At 42.7% G+C, this 16738-nt stretch overlaps 1 protein-coding gene across 1 annotated transcript in view; it reads left to right on the top strand.

Moving 5' to 3' along the window:
* LOC124009655 (epidermal growth factor receptor-like) overlaps positions 1–16738 on the top strand; it is an 84917-nt gene that overhangs the window by 37965 nt on the left and 30214 nt on the right. Inside the window, exons 2-6 of the mRNA XM_046321677.1 lie at positions 10371–10522; positions 12217–12403; positions 13354–13485; positions 13759–13827; positions 14596–14714. Of these exons, the coding sequence (XP_046177633.1) occupies positions 10371–10522; positions 12217–12403; positions 13354–13485; positions 13759–13827; positions 14596–14714 (659 nt within the window). The remainder of the gene's footprint in view (positions 1–10370; positions 10523–12216; positions 12404–13353; positions 13486–13758; positions 13828–14595; positions 14715–16738) is intronic.

Genomic DNA, 16738 nt, shown 5'->3' with positions numbered 1-16738 from the left:
TTCCGTCTGGACACTTCACCATAAAGGCCCGATTGGTGGAGTGCTGCAGAGATGGTTGTCCTTCTGGAAGGTTCTCCCATCTCCACAGGGGAACTCTGGAGCTCTGTTTGCTCAGTTTGGCTGAGCAGCCAGCTCTAGGAAGAGTCTTGGTAGTTCCAAAATTCTGCAATTGAAAATGATTGAGGCCACTGTGTTCTTGGGGACCTTCAATGGTGCATAAATGTTTTGTACCCTTCCCCATATCTGTGCCTTGACACAATCCAGTCTCGGAGCTCTACGGACAATTCCTTCAACCTCATGGCTTGGTTTTTGCTCTGACATGCTCTGTCAACTGTGGGACCTTTTTATGTATAGACAGGTGTGTGCCTTTCCGAATCATCTCCAATCAATTGAATTTACCACAGGCGGACTCCAATCAAGTTGTAGAAAGATCAAGGATGATCAATGGAAACAGGATGCACCTAAGCTCAATTTCAAGTCTCATAGCAAAGGGTCTGAATACTTATGTAAATAAGGTATCTGTTATGGATTTTTATTTTTTAATACATTTTAGAATAAGGCTGTATAAGGCCATAACAAAATGTGGAAAAAGTCCAGGGGTCTGAATACTTTTCCGAAGGCACTATGTAATATTATATACACACACACACACAACACACGCACAAGCAGATACAGTACAATGTTTAACATGTCTTATTGTGCAACTGCCTTGTGTAGTGTTTTCTTCAGACTGAATGTGCCACTTTACAGCCAACCAGGCCTCAGGTATTTTATTGTAAACAATAACTTTTGACCTTTGCTCATATTTAATTTTAATTCTTCAATAGATCATCTCTCACTGAAAGAAAGGTTACATTGATAAGACACAGGGTCATGTTTTAGGCCTGATTGTAGCTGAATGCTTAGTCTGATATTGTAAATAATGCTTATGCCACGTGACTGGGATCAATATGTTACGTCTCCTTATGACGATATATGATGTCAAGATAATATGTTTATACAATTTCCTCTTACTGTGTATAGACAAGTTGTGATGATATCTTTTGCTTATTCCTTTTCAGCCTTTAAGTCAGTCTTAATTGAGTTAATTAAATTAATTAAATCTCACATCATGCCTCTCCTAATTATAAAAGAAGAGCTTGCTGCAGTAGCATTGTAAGTCGGCCTCTGTTGCTAGGCATTAGGGTGTTTAGGTTCTGCCTCTGTTGCTAGGCATTAGGGTGTTTAGGTTCTGCCTCTGTTGCTAGGCATTAGGGTGTTTAGGTTCTGCCTCTGTTGCTAGGCATTAGGGTGTTTAGGTTCTGCCTCTGTTGCCACGGTGTCAGGGTTTTAATTAGGGTGCGTACCAAATTACAACCTATTCCCTTTATTTAGTGCACTACTTTTGACCAGATTAGTGCACTATAAAGGGAATAGGGTGCATTTTGGGCGACATCCTTAGCCAGGCCAGTGGCGTGGATGGTAAGGGTAGATTTCAGGGTGTCCCTTCAGGGACATGTTAATGAGAACTAGAACTTAATGTCTTCACAGAAGAACACAGCTGTTCATGTCCTATACACTTTCTCTGATTGGGCCCATCTCTAGCCCAGATCTGTTTGTGCTGTCTTGCCAGTGCTTATGTTTTTGGTGAGACAATGACCAGATGAATTGTCAGGACAGCATAAACAGATCTGGATCCAGGCTAGCCCATCTCAACTGATCACGACGGGGAGCAATAACAAACAAGTGAGGTGCACCATAAATAAGCAGACTTCCATTGTACTTGGACATTTGTGTTGCCAGTTTCATTATCAAGTTCAATGGCATCATACCCAGAATATTGTCAGTCTTTACAGCTACAACAGTATAGAATCTACTTTCACTTATTTGTTTAATTTATTTCATCACTTATTTTGTTTCATTGTTCAATTAAAAAAACAAAGACCACCAAAGAAATGACAGAAAAACAAAAGGTTGGAAAGAGGACAGGCGTTAAGAAAATAATCCTGATGATATGTTTATTTCTTCCATTCTTGGAAATGAAAATGTCAGTGTACGACAGCAAACTGTTGTGCTACTGAGATGTGTTTTATGCTGAGGCTACTGCTTGAGTTGTGGAGCTGTTCTGGCTTTGCTGTCTAGACCAGGCATGTTTAGGAATGTACTGTATTCCTAGGAAAATTACAACAACAAGACTGATTGAAATAGGAGGAAAATAAATCCCCTCTTTATCCCAAAGCTCATATTCTGACACCAGGGACAAAATCACCAGAATTTAAAGTGAGTTAGTGTCACTGCTCAATAAAGACCATAGTTTTGGCAGAGCGATTTGTTAGGTATTTTATTAGGATCTCCATTAGCTGTTGCAAAAGCAGCAGCTACACTTCCTGGGGTCTACACAAAACATGAAACATAATACAGAATGACATAATACAGAACATCAATAGACAAGAGCAGCTCAAGGAAAGAACTACATACATTTTTTAAAGGCACACGTAGCCTACATATCAATGCATACACACAAACTATCTAGGTCAAATAGGGGAGGGGCGTTGTGCCGCGAGGTGTTGCTTTATCTGTTTTTTGATACCAGGTTTGCTGTTTATTTGAGCAATATGAGATGAAAGGAAGTTCCATGCAATAAGGAATCTATATAATATTGTACGTTTTCTTGAATTTGTTCTGGATTTGGGGACTATGAAAAGACCCCTGGTGGCATGTCTGGTGGGATAAGTGTGTGTGTCAACTATGCAAACAATTTTGGATTTTCAACACATTCATGTTTTTTATAAAAAGAAGTGATGCAGTCAGTTTCTCCTCAACTCTTAGCCAAGAGAGACTGGCATGTATAGTATTTATATCAGCCCTCTTAAGTCCCACTAAGCGCAAACCAGATGGGATGGCGTATCGCTGCAGAATGCTGTGGTAGCCATGCTGGTCAAGTGTGCCTTGAATTCTAAATAAATCATTGACAGTGTCACCAGCAAAGCACCCCCACACCATCACACCTCCTCCTCCATGCTTCACAGTTGGAACCACACATGCGGAGATCATCCGTTCACCTACACTGCGTCTCACAAAGACATGGTGGTTGGAAGCAAAAATCTCAAATTTGGACTCATCAGACCAAAAGACAGATTTCCACCAGTCTAATGTCCATTGCTCGTGTTTCTTGGCCCTATCAAGTCTCTTTTTCTTATTGCTGTCCTTTAGCAGTGGTTTCTTTGCAGCAATTCAACCATGAAGGCCTGATTAATGCAGTCTCCTCTGAACAGTTGATGCTGAGAGGTGTCTGAGATGTGCATTTATTTGGCCTGCAATTTCTGAGGCTGGTAACTCTAATGAATTCTGGGTCTTTCTTTCCTGTGGGGTTCTCATGAGAGCCAGTTTCATCATAGTGCTTAATGGGTTTTGCCAGTGGTGTAAAGTACTTAAATAAAAATACTTTAAAGTGCTACTTTAGTAGTTTTTGGGGGTCTGTACTATTTATATTTTGATAACTTTTACTTCACTAAATTCCTAAAGAAAACCTTTTACTCCATACATTTTCCCTGACACCCAAAAGTAATTGTTACATTTCGAATGCTTAGCAGGACAGAAAATGGTCCAATTGCCACACCTACAGTATCAAGAGAACACCCCTGGGCATCCCTACTGCCTCCACAAGTCTGATTCATCCTTGGGAGCAATTTCCAAATGACTGAAGGTACCACGTTCATCTGCAAACAATAGTACGCAAGTATAAACACCATGGGACCACGCAGCCGTCATACCGCTCAGGAAAGAGACACATTCAATTGTTTGCAGATGAACGTGGTACCTTCATTCATTTGGAAATTGCTCCCAAGGATGAACCAGACTTGTGGAGGTCTACGAAAAGAAAATTCTGAGGTCTTTGCCAATTTCTTTTGATTTTCATACATATACACACACACATACAAAGCTAAAATAAATCATTCTCTACTATTATTCTGACATTTCACATTCTTAAAATTAAGTGGTGATCCTAACTGACCTAAGACAGGAAATTTTTACGAGGATGAAATGTCAGGAATTGTGAAAAACTGAGTTTCAATGTATCTGGCTAAGGTGTATGTAAAATTCCGACTTCAACTGTATATGTTTTGACCATGACAGTTTACTATCTAAGGTAACGCCAAGTAATTTAGTCTCCTCAACTTGTTCAACAGCCACACCATTCATTACCAGATTCAGCTGAGGTATAGCAATTAAGGAGTGATTTGTACCAAATACAATGCTCTTAGTTTTAGAGATGTTCAGGGACAGTTTATTACTGGCCACCCGTTCGAAAACAGACTGCTTACTAGATTACTTTGGCTTCCCTCCAGGCCTGAGGACAAAGACTTTCCTCTAGGCTCAGATTAAAAATATGACAGATAGGAGTGACTACAGAGTCAGCTACCATCCTCAGTAGCTTTCCTTCTAAGTTTCAATGCCAGGTTTGTCATTATGGATCGTTAACCAAAAAAATCCACCTCTCCCACACTAACTTAACAAAATTCAAACTTGCACTGCTTTTCTTTCATTATTTTTTTTTAATGAATGAATATAATTGCTCACTGTTTTGTCGTGGGCATTTCCTGCCTAGGTTTGCCCACTTTGCCAATTAAATAATAATAAAAATAATTGGCTACTTCAAATGGTTTTGTGATGAATAAGCCATCTGATTCGACGAAAGATGGAGTTGAATTTGTCTTTCTACCCATAATTTCATTTAAATGACTCAAGTTTTTTTCCCATCATTCTTTACATCATTAATCTTGGCTTCATAATAAAGCTTCTTCTTCTTTTTGTTGAGTTTAGTCACATAATTTCTCAATTTGCAGTAAGTCAGCCAGTCAGATGTGCAGCCAGGCTTATTAGCCACTCTTTTTGCCCCATCTCCTTCAACCATAGTTTTTCAATTCCTCATCAATCCATGGCGCCTTAACAGTTCTAACAGTCAGTTTCTTAACAGGTGCATGTTTATCAATAATTGGAAGAAGCAATTTCATCAGGTGCAATGTTTAGATGCTCCTCATTAATCACATCAGACCAACAAATATGTTTAACATCATCCACATAAGTCACAGCAAAATATTTAGTATGATCTCTTATATACTATTTTATGCCCAGATGTTGGAATTTTGGCTTTCCTGGATATAGCCACTATATTGTGATCACTGCATCCAATGGGCAAGGTTTATAGCTTTGGAACAAAGTTTTACAGTATTAGTAAAAACGTGATCGATACATGTGCATGATCTTCTTCCTGTATGTTCCTGTAGTGTTTGTAAACATCCTGGTAGTTTGATTAATAACCTGAACCAGATTACAGGCACTGGTTACAGTAAGAAACGGACAGCTTGATGAAAACCAGTCAATATACACTTCCCCGCGAAAGTAGACCTCTCTGTTTACATCACATACACTATCAATCATTTCACACATATTATTTAGATACTGACTGTTAGCACTTGGTGGTCTATAGCAACACCCCAAAAGAAAAGGCTTTAGATGTGTCAGGTGAACCTGCAACCACAACACTTCAATAACACTTGACATAAGATCTTCTCTAAGCATTACAGAGATATGGCTCTGAATACATACAGCAACTCCTCCCCCATAAGCATTTCTGTCTCTTCTATTCTATAAATGTTATATCCTTGTATTGCTATTGATGTATCATCAAATGAATTATCTAAGTGAGTCTCAGACATGGCTAATATATGAATGTTATCTGATGTTAGCAAGTTATTGATTTCATGAACCTTATTTCTAAGGCTACATACAGTGGGGAGAACAAGTATTGATACACAACGAATTTGCAGATTTTCCTACTTACAAAGCATGTAGTCTGTAATTTTTATCATAGGTACACTTCAACTGTGAGAGACGGAATCTAAAACAAAAATCCAGAAAATCAAATTGTATGATTTTTAAGTAATTAATTTGCATTTTATTGCTAGACATAAGTATTTGATACATCAGAAAAGCAGAACTTAATATTTGGTACAGAAACCTTTGTTTGCAATTACAGAGGTCATACGTTTCCTGTAGTTCTTTACCAGGTTTGCACACACCGCAGCAGGGATTTTGGCCCACTCCTCCATGCAGACCTTCTCCAGATCCTTCAGGTTTCGGGCTGTTGCTGGGCAATGCAGACTTTCAGCTCCCTCCAAAGATTTTCTATTGGGTTCAGGTCTGGAGACTGACTAGGCCACTCCAGGACCTTGAGATGCTTCTTACGGAGCCACTCCTTAGTTGCCCTGGCTGTGTGCTTTGGGTCATTGTCATGCTGGAAGACCCAGCCACGACCCATCTTCAATGCTCTTACTGAGGGAAGGAGTTTGTTGGCCAAGATCTTGCGATACATGGCCCCATCCATCCTCCCCTCAATACGGTGCAGTCGTCCTGTCCCCTTTGCAGAAAAGCATCCCCAAAGAATGATGTTTCCACCTCCATGCTTCACGGTTGGGATGGTGTTCTTGGGGTTGTAAACCAAAAAGCTCTATTTTTGTCTCATCAGACCACATGACCTTCTCCCATTCCTCCTCTGGATCATACAGATGGTCATTGGCAAACTTCAGACGGGTCTGGACATGCGCTGGCTTGAGCAGTGGGACCTTGTGTGCGCTGCAGGATTTTGGTTGGTTTTCTTTGAGACTGTGGTCCCAGCTCTCTTCAAGTCATTGACCAGGTCCTGCCATGTAGTTCTGGGCTGATCCCTCACCTTCCTCATGATCATTGATGCCCTACGAGGTGAGATCTTGCATGGAGCCCCAGACCGTGGGTGATTGACCGTCATCTTGAACTTCTTCCATTTTCTAACAATTGCGCCAACAGTTGTTGCCTTCTCACCAAGCTGCTTGCCTATTGTCCTGTAGCCCATCCCAGCTGTGTGCAGGTCTAAAATTTAACTCTGATATCCTTACACAGCTCCCTGGTCTTGGCCATTGTGGAGAGGTTGGAGTCTGTTTGATTGAGTGTGTGGACAGGTGTATTTTATACAGGTAACAAGTTCAAACAGGTGCAGTTAATACAGGTAATGAGTGGAGAACAGGAGGGCTTCTTAAAGAAAAACTAACAGGTCATTGAGAGCCAGAATTCTAACTGGTTGGTAGGTGATCAAATACTTATGTCATGCAATAAAATGAAAATGAATTACTTAAAAATCATACAATGTGATTTTCTGGATTTGTGTTTTAGATTCCTCTCACAGTTGAAAAATTACAGACCTCTACATGCTTTGTAAGTAGGAAAACCTGCAAAATCGGCAGTGTATCAAATACTTGTTCTCCCCACTGTATATGCTGCTTTAGTGAGTGTTGTTGTGTAATCTCAGCAACGCAGAACCAAATCTCTATGTTTCGACTAGTTGTTATGCAGAGGTTCCCTGGTTCGAGCCCAAAGTAAAGTAAATAGAATGTGTTCACACATTTAACTCTGCTTTATACGATCCCTTTGTGGTCTTTAGTGTGTGATGGATGGCGCTTGGGAAACCAGACGTCATGCGTCTATTCTGTTTTTACATTTTTAACTTAAGCTTTATTTAACTGGGCAAGTCATTTAACAAATTCTTATTTACAATGACGGCCCACCGTAGAACAGTGACAAATAAAATGTGATGTTCCTGCCTTGTTCAGGGGCAGAATGACAGATTTTGACCATGTCAGCTCGGGGATTTGATCCAGAAACCTTTTGGTTACTGTCCCGACGCTCTAACCACTAGGATACCTGCCGCCCCTGTTACCTAGTGACTTTACATAACTACCTCGGTTACCTCGTACCCCTGCATATCGACTCGGTATTGTTACTCCCTGTATTTAGCCATGTTATTTTTACTCTTTAGTGTAATTTGTTTTTTCACTGTGTATTTATTTTTGCCACAATTTCTATTTGAAAAACATCTTCTAAATCTTTAATTCTGCATTGTTGGAAAAGGACCTCTTAAGTAAGCATTTCACTGTTAGTCTACACCTGTTGTTTACGAAGCATGTGACAAATAGAATTTGATGTTCACCTGGTTCACATTGTCAGTCACAACAACCTGTCAGACCAGCTCAAGGGACAGACAGACTGAACCTGTTTCCTCCAGATCTCCTCAGTCAGCTTCTACTACTCTGTAAAGGATCATCACGTCTTCCTCTGGATCTTCAATAGTGTCTCACTGCATTGACTTAGTCAAACACGGTTTTCTAATCGTAGATCAGAGCAGGGGTTTTCAAACTTTTCTTGCCCAGTGACCCCTGCTCAGGAAAACCTGGGACTCCCATCATATGTTAGCAAAACATCATATTTATCACATCTCGTCTTATCAGGTGAATGATAATGGCAAGAAGAAGTAGTCAACATTTTAAAATTAATAGATTTTGTAGATAGATTAGAATTATTTTGAACTGCCAACAGTTCATTGGAAGAGGAAGTGTAAACTCTAACATAGCCTATAAACTAAAAGGTATCTTAGCAGTGTAGAGAAAATGTGGCTGTTGTAAAGCTTATTAAAAAATATATATTGTTCAATATCCTTTCTGCATGCTCTCTATCTGGTTTTGGTCATTTAAGTTGAGACTGAAACACTTTTTCCATCCCGCCTATACAGAAAACAAACCCTGTAATTATCTCCAATGACTGTAATTTCTTCCATATTAAAGGTATAGTTCGAGATTTTGGCCATGAAGCCATTTATCTACTTCCCCAGAGTCAGATGAACCGGAGCCGCTAGCATGCACTGACGCTAGTTAGTTTTGGCTTTTGAAACTACCTCTAACATCCTTCTTACTAGAGGCAGAGACATGAAAATGGTACCCACAATGCTATTCTGTTGCAGCTAGTGATATTCCTCAAATAATTGTTGTTCACATGAAAAGTCTTTTTTTTTAAATTAAAATAAATAATAATAATTTGCAGACCAACTGCAGTACCCCAGTTTGAAAACCCCTGGATTAGAGCATTATAATCCTTTTATCATAGGTGTTTGTTGGAGTAGCTCGCGGAAAGGCTAATAGCTGTTGTTGCATACACACATGCATCAACAACACTTGGAGGATCCTGAGAAGTTGTTGATTCGTGCCAAGAATGGGAGTTATCATGCAAAATGGCTCCGGCTTTCATTTCCAGGAATTCCTTAAATAATCCTTGTTATCTGACTGGAAAACCTGTCTAAACTTCAGAAGATGCAGTATTTAAGGATCAATGAACATTAATGCTGCCACTATTCTTCCTAGCGACAGGGTGATGAGTGGAATAGATAATAGACCCCATGAATAACGTGTGTGTGTGTGTGTGTGTGAATATTAACTCCAACATTTCTGCAGATATGACATGGCGCAGAGTCGCTAGGCTTTGTTTAACTAGCCTGAATAGCAGTGGAAAGAGTCTGAGCCAAGATAAATACAGCCAGCTCAGAGCTCACTGCGACTCATGAGTAAGCACTAGCATTGTAGGGATCGAGTTCCCATTGTAGATTGAATCCAGATCAGCTATTTAATGCATCTGAATGAGCCAAATGATGACTGTGCATACTTACAAACAAATATACTAAACATGTGTGATACCTAAGAGAAGCCAAAGAGAAACAGAGTGGGAGTCCTTCGTTGTGTTGGGTATGCCAATATGAATTTGAGCAGAGACTGCATGATGATTAGCACTAGCCATGTATGTGGGCTTGGTAGCTTAGATTTTTCCTGTCTATACTGAGTGTACAAAACATTAGGAACACCTTCCTAATATTGGGTTGCACCCCTTTTGCCCTCAGAACAGCCTCAGTTCGCCGGGGCATGGACTCTACAAGGTGTCAAACGTTCCACAGGGATGCTGGCCCATGTTGACTCTAATGCTTCCCACAGTTTTCAAGTTGGCTGGATGTCCTTTGGGTGGTGGACCATTCTTGAAACACACGGAAAACTGTTGAGCGTGAAAAACCCAGCAGAGTTTCAGTTCTTGACACACTCAAACTGGTACACCTGGCACATACTACCATACCCTGTTCAAAGGCACTTAAATATGTTGTCTTTCCCATTTAGCCTCTGAATGGCACACATACACAATCCATGTCTCAATTTTCTCACGGCTTAAAAATCCTTCTTTAACCTCTCTTCTTCCCATCACTGATTTTAAGTGGATTTAACAAGTGACATCAATAAGGGATCATAGCTTTCACCTGGATTCACCTGGTCAGTCTGTCATGGAATTCCTAATGTTTTGTACACTCAGTGTAGATCAAGGCAGCAATATTTGGACAACGGGCATATTTGTTCCGGCCACCTCACCAACTGTTTTTTATATGAGTGGGCCCACTAACTCTAAATGTTCCTTGTGAAATTCAAGTTGACGCTCTGATGTTCTCATCTGCTTTCCTGGATCGTCATGTCCTCACTCTTCATCCACAGTGTGCCAGGGCGTCACTAACCGGTTCAGCCTGCTTGGGTCAAAAGAGGACCACTACCTGAACATGGTCAAGACCTACAGCAACTGCACCGTGGTCCTTGAGAACCTGGAGGTCACATACATGGAGGACGACCATGATCTGTCTTTCCTCAGGGTAAGATGAAGGAATGCTAGCCTGGTACCAGATCTGTCTTGTCAAGTCCTATGGACAATGACCATAATAAGGTCATTGTCCATTGACTACAGGTCAGGAACACATTTGTGGAGAAAGCAATATTGGATGATAAAAACATGTACATAACAGCTGCTTAAAACACCTTACAAGCTTGCTTTAACCTACAGACATTAGTGATGCACCGATATTTCATTTTTGGCTGATACCGATATCCAATATTTTCCTTGCCAATAAATAAATAAAACAAAACTGATAACCGATATTAAACATTTTTGCGGCCTTTTAAGCATTCTAGTAGAGTTAAATAGTTAATACACAGACACATGGACACAGCGGTCTAAGGCACTGCATCTCAGTGCAAGAGGCGTCACTGCAGTCCCTGGTTCGAATCCAGGCTGTATCACATTGGCCGTGATTGGGAGTCCCATAGGGCGGTGCACACTTTGCCCAGCGTCGTCCGGGTTTGGCTGGAGTAGGTCGTCATTATAAATAACGGACTTGCCTAGTTAAAGGTTACACACACACCACACTGACCAAAAAGTTATTTTGTTGGCATTTACGTACGTCCCCATTACCAGTAAAACATAATCAAAACCTATTTCTTTCACTTACTTGCTGTGCTGTTTCGTTGTTCATTTGTTCAGTCGTTTCATTCTCAACCAGGATTTCATCATACATGTCAAGCAGTGAAGTTTCAGCTGTCTGTTCATGGCTTCTTTTCCTCGGTGTGAACTGTCACTGTGTCTGTCACTGTCACTGTTTCCATCTGGTCCAGCTGTGTATGTAACCTTTCACATAAACCCTGTTTCTTGTCTGCATCTAAGTAGCGGTCCTTGTACATAGCATCCAGCATGGTGGTGACACAGTAGACAGGCTCAGATAGAGTGCCACCGAATCATTTGCTTGTTCACGTCTGCAGTTTTGTTGACAGGCGTTTCAATGCCATGACAGAGGGAATCACGTCTGCTGCAGGTGCAGTTGATGAGCTTATTTCTCCAGTCAGTTGTTTGAATGGAGCTAGCTAGTGTGTTCATGTTTCAAACATGTTGTCAAATGCCATTGAAATGGCAGCAGCTGTATGACAACCAGCACATTCATGAGCATGCAATACAGCTTTCCTCAGTAGGAAGTCCTCGTCAACCCACTGTGCTGTCAGACTCAGCATCCTTATGGGGCTGACATCGCTGGTCCAAATGTCAGTCGTGAAGCTCATAGCAGTGACACTATTACTGTGTAACTCCGGTAGGGCAACATCTGAAAAATAGCACACTTGGTAGTGTGTACCGGTGCTCAACCAGTCGGCGAAAGCCAACATCACAGACGACAGAGAGCGGTTGATTGTCAATGGTAATGAATTCCATTATCTTGGCATTAATGGACTTCGCCTTTAAGTTGTCTTGCTGAAATGTTGTTACTCTTTGAAATGACTGCTCGATCCACACAGCAGACATTGTGGGCTAATTGAGGAATGCTGTGTAGCGCAAAATTTTATGTGGCGAAGTTACATTACATTACCTATGTTATTTAGGTATGCAGGATATATCTAGCTATGAGGATATAGACAGGCTGATGTGAAAACCAGCAGGACTGAAGCTGGACCATGTAGGTGTGGAGTTGTTCACCACTGGCATAGTGTGTGAAGTCCAGTTAAACCTTTCTTTGTTTGCCTCCAGTCCATCCAGGAGGTGGGTGGCTACGTTCTGATCGCCCTCAACACAGCCAACAGGATTCCCCTGGACAACCTGCGCATCATCCGAGGCCACACTCTCTATGACAGTGGCTTTGCCCTGGCTGTGGTGCTGAACTATAACAAGTCCATGCGAGCAGGCACCACTGAGCTGCCTCTGACCAGCCTCACAGGTCAGTCTATAGGCCTGTCCCTGCTCTGTCCAGGCAGGTCTATACCCAGCCTCATAATGACTAGTCACTGTGGGAATTCTCACATACTAGGGCCAAACCAGGGAAACTCTAAGCCCTATTTATAAGCTATAAAATAGGGTTAGGGTTGAGGATTAGGATGTGGACACAAAGTTATGGTTAGGGTTGAACCAGGATATGGATATGAAGCTGGGGTTAGGGTTGAACCAGGATATGGATATGAAGCTGGGGTTAGGGTTGAACCAGGATATGGATATGAAGCTGGGGTTAGGGTTGAACCTGGATATGGACATGAAGCTGGGGTTAGGGTTGAACCTGGATATGGACATGAAGCTGGGGTTAGGGTTGAACCTGGATATGGACATGAAGCTGGGGTTAGGGTTGAACCTGGATATGGACATGAAGCTGGGGTTAGGGTTGAACCTGGATATGGACATGAAGCTGGGGTTAGGGTTGAACCAGGATATGGACATGAAGCTAGGGTTAGGGTTGAACCAGGATATGGATATGAAGCTGGGGTTAGGGTTGAACCAGGATGTGGACACGAAGTTAAGGTTAGGGTTGAACCAGGATGTGGACATGAGGGTTGAACCAGGATGTGGACATGAAGCTGAGGTTAGGCTTATAATATAATATAATTATAATATATGCCATTTAGCAGACGCTTTTATCCAAAGCGACTTACAGTCATGTGTGCATACATTCTACGTATGGGTGGTCCCGGGGATCGAACCCACTACCCTGGCGTTACAAGCGCCATGCTCTACCAACTGAGCTACAGAAGGACCACCAGGCTTGAAGTTAGGCTTGCATCAGAATCTGAAGATTCAGTAGTTTGTTGTATTTCATCTACACAGCTTTATTACAATGATTAATTCACACCAATATTTAGCTTCCACCTGAAAATAAACAAGTCTCTCTCCAATTTCCAGAGATCCTGAAAGGAGGAGTGAAGTTCTCAGACAACCAGCTTTGTAACGTGGAGACCATCCAGTGGTTGGACATTGTAAACAGTAACAGCAAACCCAACATGCAGTTACCTGAACCCAGCAACAATCGTCTCTGTAAGGAGCTCCTGTTAGAACACAAACATTGCGTCACATAAATGTACCTACCATAATCCCATTCAAGGTTGTGTGTTTTTATACACCCTTGAGGCTTGACTGGTTCATGTTGTAAGATATTAACAGGAAGCTGCTTCAACAAGTTGGGCCAACAGTTTCGTAATGTTTCACTTTCAACTGTCAAATATTCCAACTTTATTTGATTAAACATTAAAGTAATGGTTTGGAAGTTAAGCTTTTGCTAAACTTTTATTTGTGTCTATGTTTTTGTAGGTAAAAGATGTGATCCTGGATGCTTCAATGGTTCCTGTTGGGCGCCCGGCCCAGAACACTGCCAGACGTGTAAGTCTTTCAAGTTTAAACCATACACAACTCCAAAGTGCTACAGAGGGTAGTGCATACGGTCCATTACATCACTGGGGCTGAGCTCCCTGCCATCCAGGACCTCTATACCAGGCGGTGTCAGAGGAAGGCCAGAAAAATGTTCAAAGACTCCAGCCACTCAAGTCATAGACTGTTCTCTCAGCTACCGCACGGCAAGCAGTACCAATGCACGAACTAAGGAACCAACAGCTTCTAACCCCAAAATAGTTTAGTTAAATAATTAACTAAATACCTACCCAGACTATTTTACATTTGAGTTGTTTAGCAGGCGCTCTTATCCAGAGTGACTTACAGGAGCAATTAGGGTTAAATGCCTTGCTCAAGGGCACATTGACAGACTTTTTACCTAGTTGGCTCGGGGATTCAAACCAGAAATCTTTTGACCAATAACAAATGCTTCTGCTACTGTTTATTATCTATCCTGTTGCCTAGTTACTTAATTCCTAGTTACTGTATATGTACATATTTATCTCAATTACCTCTTACTCCGGCATATGGAATCGGGACTGGTACCTCGTGTTTATAGCAAAGTTATAATTTCTCATTGTGTATTTATTATTATTTTTACAGAATTATGTGTTTTACTTTTCTATTATTTTTCTATTTCCTTTCTCTTTGCATTGTTTGGAAGGGCCTTAACTCAGCATTTCACTGTTAGTCTACACCTGTTGTTTACCAAGCATGTGACAAATAAAATTTGATTTGGCATTTCTAATCCCTTTATAGTGACGAAGCTGAACTGTGCCCAGCAGTGCTCTAAGAGGTGTAAGGGTCCGTCCCCCATCGACTGCTGCAACGAACACTGTGCTGCAGGCTGCACTGGACCCAGACCTACAGACTGTCTGGTGAGAGACCCTAACCATAACCCACCTTCACACTGTACTGGACCCAGACTGTCTGGTGAGAGACCCTAACCATAACCCACCTTCACACTGTACTGGACCCAGACTGCCTGGTGAGAGACCCTAACCATAACCCACCTTCACACTGTACTGGACCCAGACTGTCTGGTGAGAGACCCTAACCATAACCCACCTTCACACTGTACTGGACCCAGACTGTCTGGTGAGAGACCCTAACCATAACCCACCTTCACACTGTACTGGACCCAGACTGTCTGGTGAGAGACCCTAACCATAACCCACCTTCACACTGTACTGGACCCAGACTGTCTGGTGAGAGACCCTAACCATAACCCACCTTCACACTGTACTGGACCCAGACTGTCTGGTGAGAGACCCTAACCATAACCCACCTTCACACTGTACTGGACCCAGACTGTCTGGTGAGAGACCCTAACCATAACCCACCTTCACACTGTACTGGACCCAGACTGTCTGGTGAGAGACCCTAACCATAACCCACCTTCACACTGTACTGGACCCAGACTGTCTGGTGAGAGACCCTAACCATAACCCACCTTCACACTGTACTGGACCCAGACTGTCTGGTGAGAGACCCTAACCATAACCCACCTTCACACTGTACTGGACCCAGACTGTCTGGTGAGAGACCCTAACCATAACCCACCTTCACACTGTACTGGACCCAGACTGTCTGGTGAGAGACTGGCAGAAACACCAACTTCACACACTGTACTGGACCCAGACTGTCTGGTGAGAGATCCTAACCATAACCCACCTTCACACTGTACTGGACCCAGACTGTCTGGTGAGAGACCCTAACCATAACCCACCTTCACACTGTACTGGACCCAGACTGTCTGGTGAGAGACTGGCAGAAACACCAACTTCACACACTGTACTGGACCCAGACTGTCTGGTGAGAGACTGGCAGAAACACCAACTTCACACACTGTACTGGGGACAGACTGTCTGGTGAGAGACCCTAACCATAACCCACCTTCACACTGTACTGGGGACAGACTGTCTGGTGAGAGACCCTAACCATAACCCACCTTCACACTGTACTGGACCCAGACTGTCTGGTGAGAGACCCTAACCATAACCCACCTTCACACTGTACTGGACCCAGACTGTCTGGTGAGAGACCCTAACCATAACCCACCTTCACACTGTACTGGACCCAGACTGTCTGGTGAGAGACCCTAACCATAACCCACCTTCACACTGTACTGGACCCAGACTGTCTGGTGAGAGACCCTAACCATAACCCACCTTCACACTGTACTGGACCCAGACTGTCTGGTGAGAGACCCTAACCATAACCCACCTTCACACTGTACTGGACCCAGACTGTCTGGTGAGAGACCCTAACCATAACCCACCTTCACACTGTACTGGACCCAGACTGTCTGGTGAGAGACCCTAACCATAACCCACCTTCACACTGTACTGGACCCAGACTGTCTGGTGAGAGACCCTAACCATAACCCACCTTCACACTGTACTGGACCCAGACTGTCTGGTGAGAGACCCTAACCATAACCCACCTTCACACTGTACTGGACCCAGACTGTCTGGTGAGAGACCCAACTTCAACCATGGAACCCACCTTCACACTGTACTGGACCCAGACTGTCTGGTGAGAGATCCTAACCATAACCCACCTTCACACTGTACTGGACCCAGACTGTCTGGTGAGAGACTGGCAGAAACACCAACTTCACACACTGTACTGGACCCAGACTGTCTGGTGAGAGACTGACAGAAACACCAACTTCACACACTGTACTGGACCCAGACTGTCTGGTGAGAGACTGGCAGAAACACCAACTTCACACACTGTACTGGGGACAGACTGTCTGGTGAGAGACCCTAACCATAACCCACCTTCACACTGTACTGGACCCAGACTGTCTGGTGAGAGACCCTAACCATAACCCACCTTCACACTGTACTGGACCCAGACTGTCTGGTGAGAGACCCTAACCATAACCCACCTTCAC

This window comes from Oncorhynchus gorbuscha, linkage group LG22 (genome assembly GCF_021184085.1).
Source record: "Oncorhynchus gorbuscha isolate QuinsamMale2020 ecotype Even-year linkage group LG22, OgorEven_v1.0, whole genome shotgun sequence".
In the NCBI taxonomy this organism is placed as follows: domain Eukaryota; kingdom Metazoa; phylum Chordata; class Actinopteri; order Salmoniformes; family Salmonidae; genus Oncorhynchus; species Oncorhynchus gorbuscha.
This window is presented reverse-complemented; position numbering and strand designations above follow the sequence as displayed.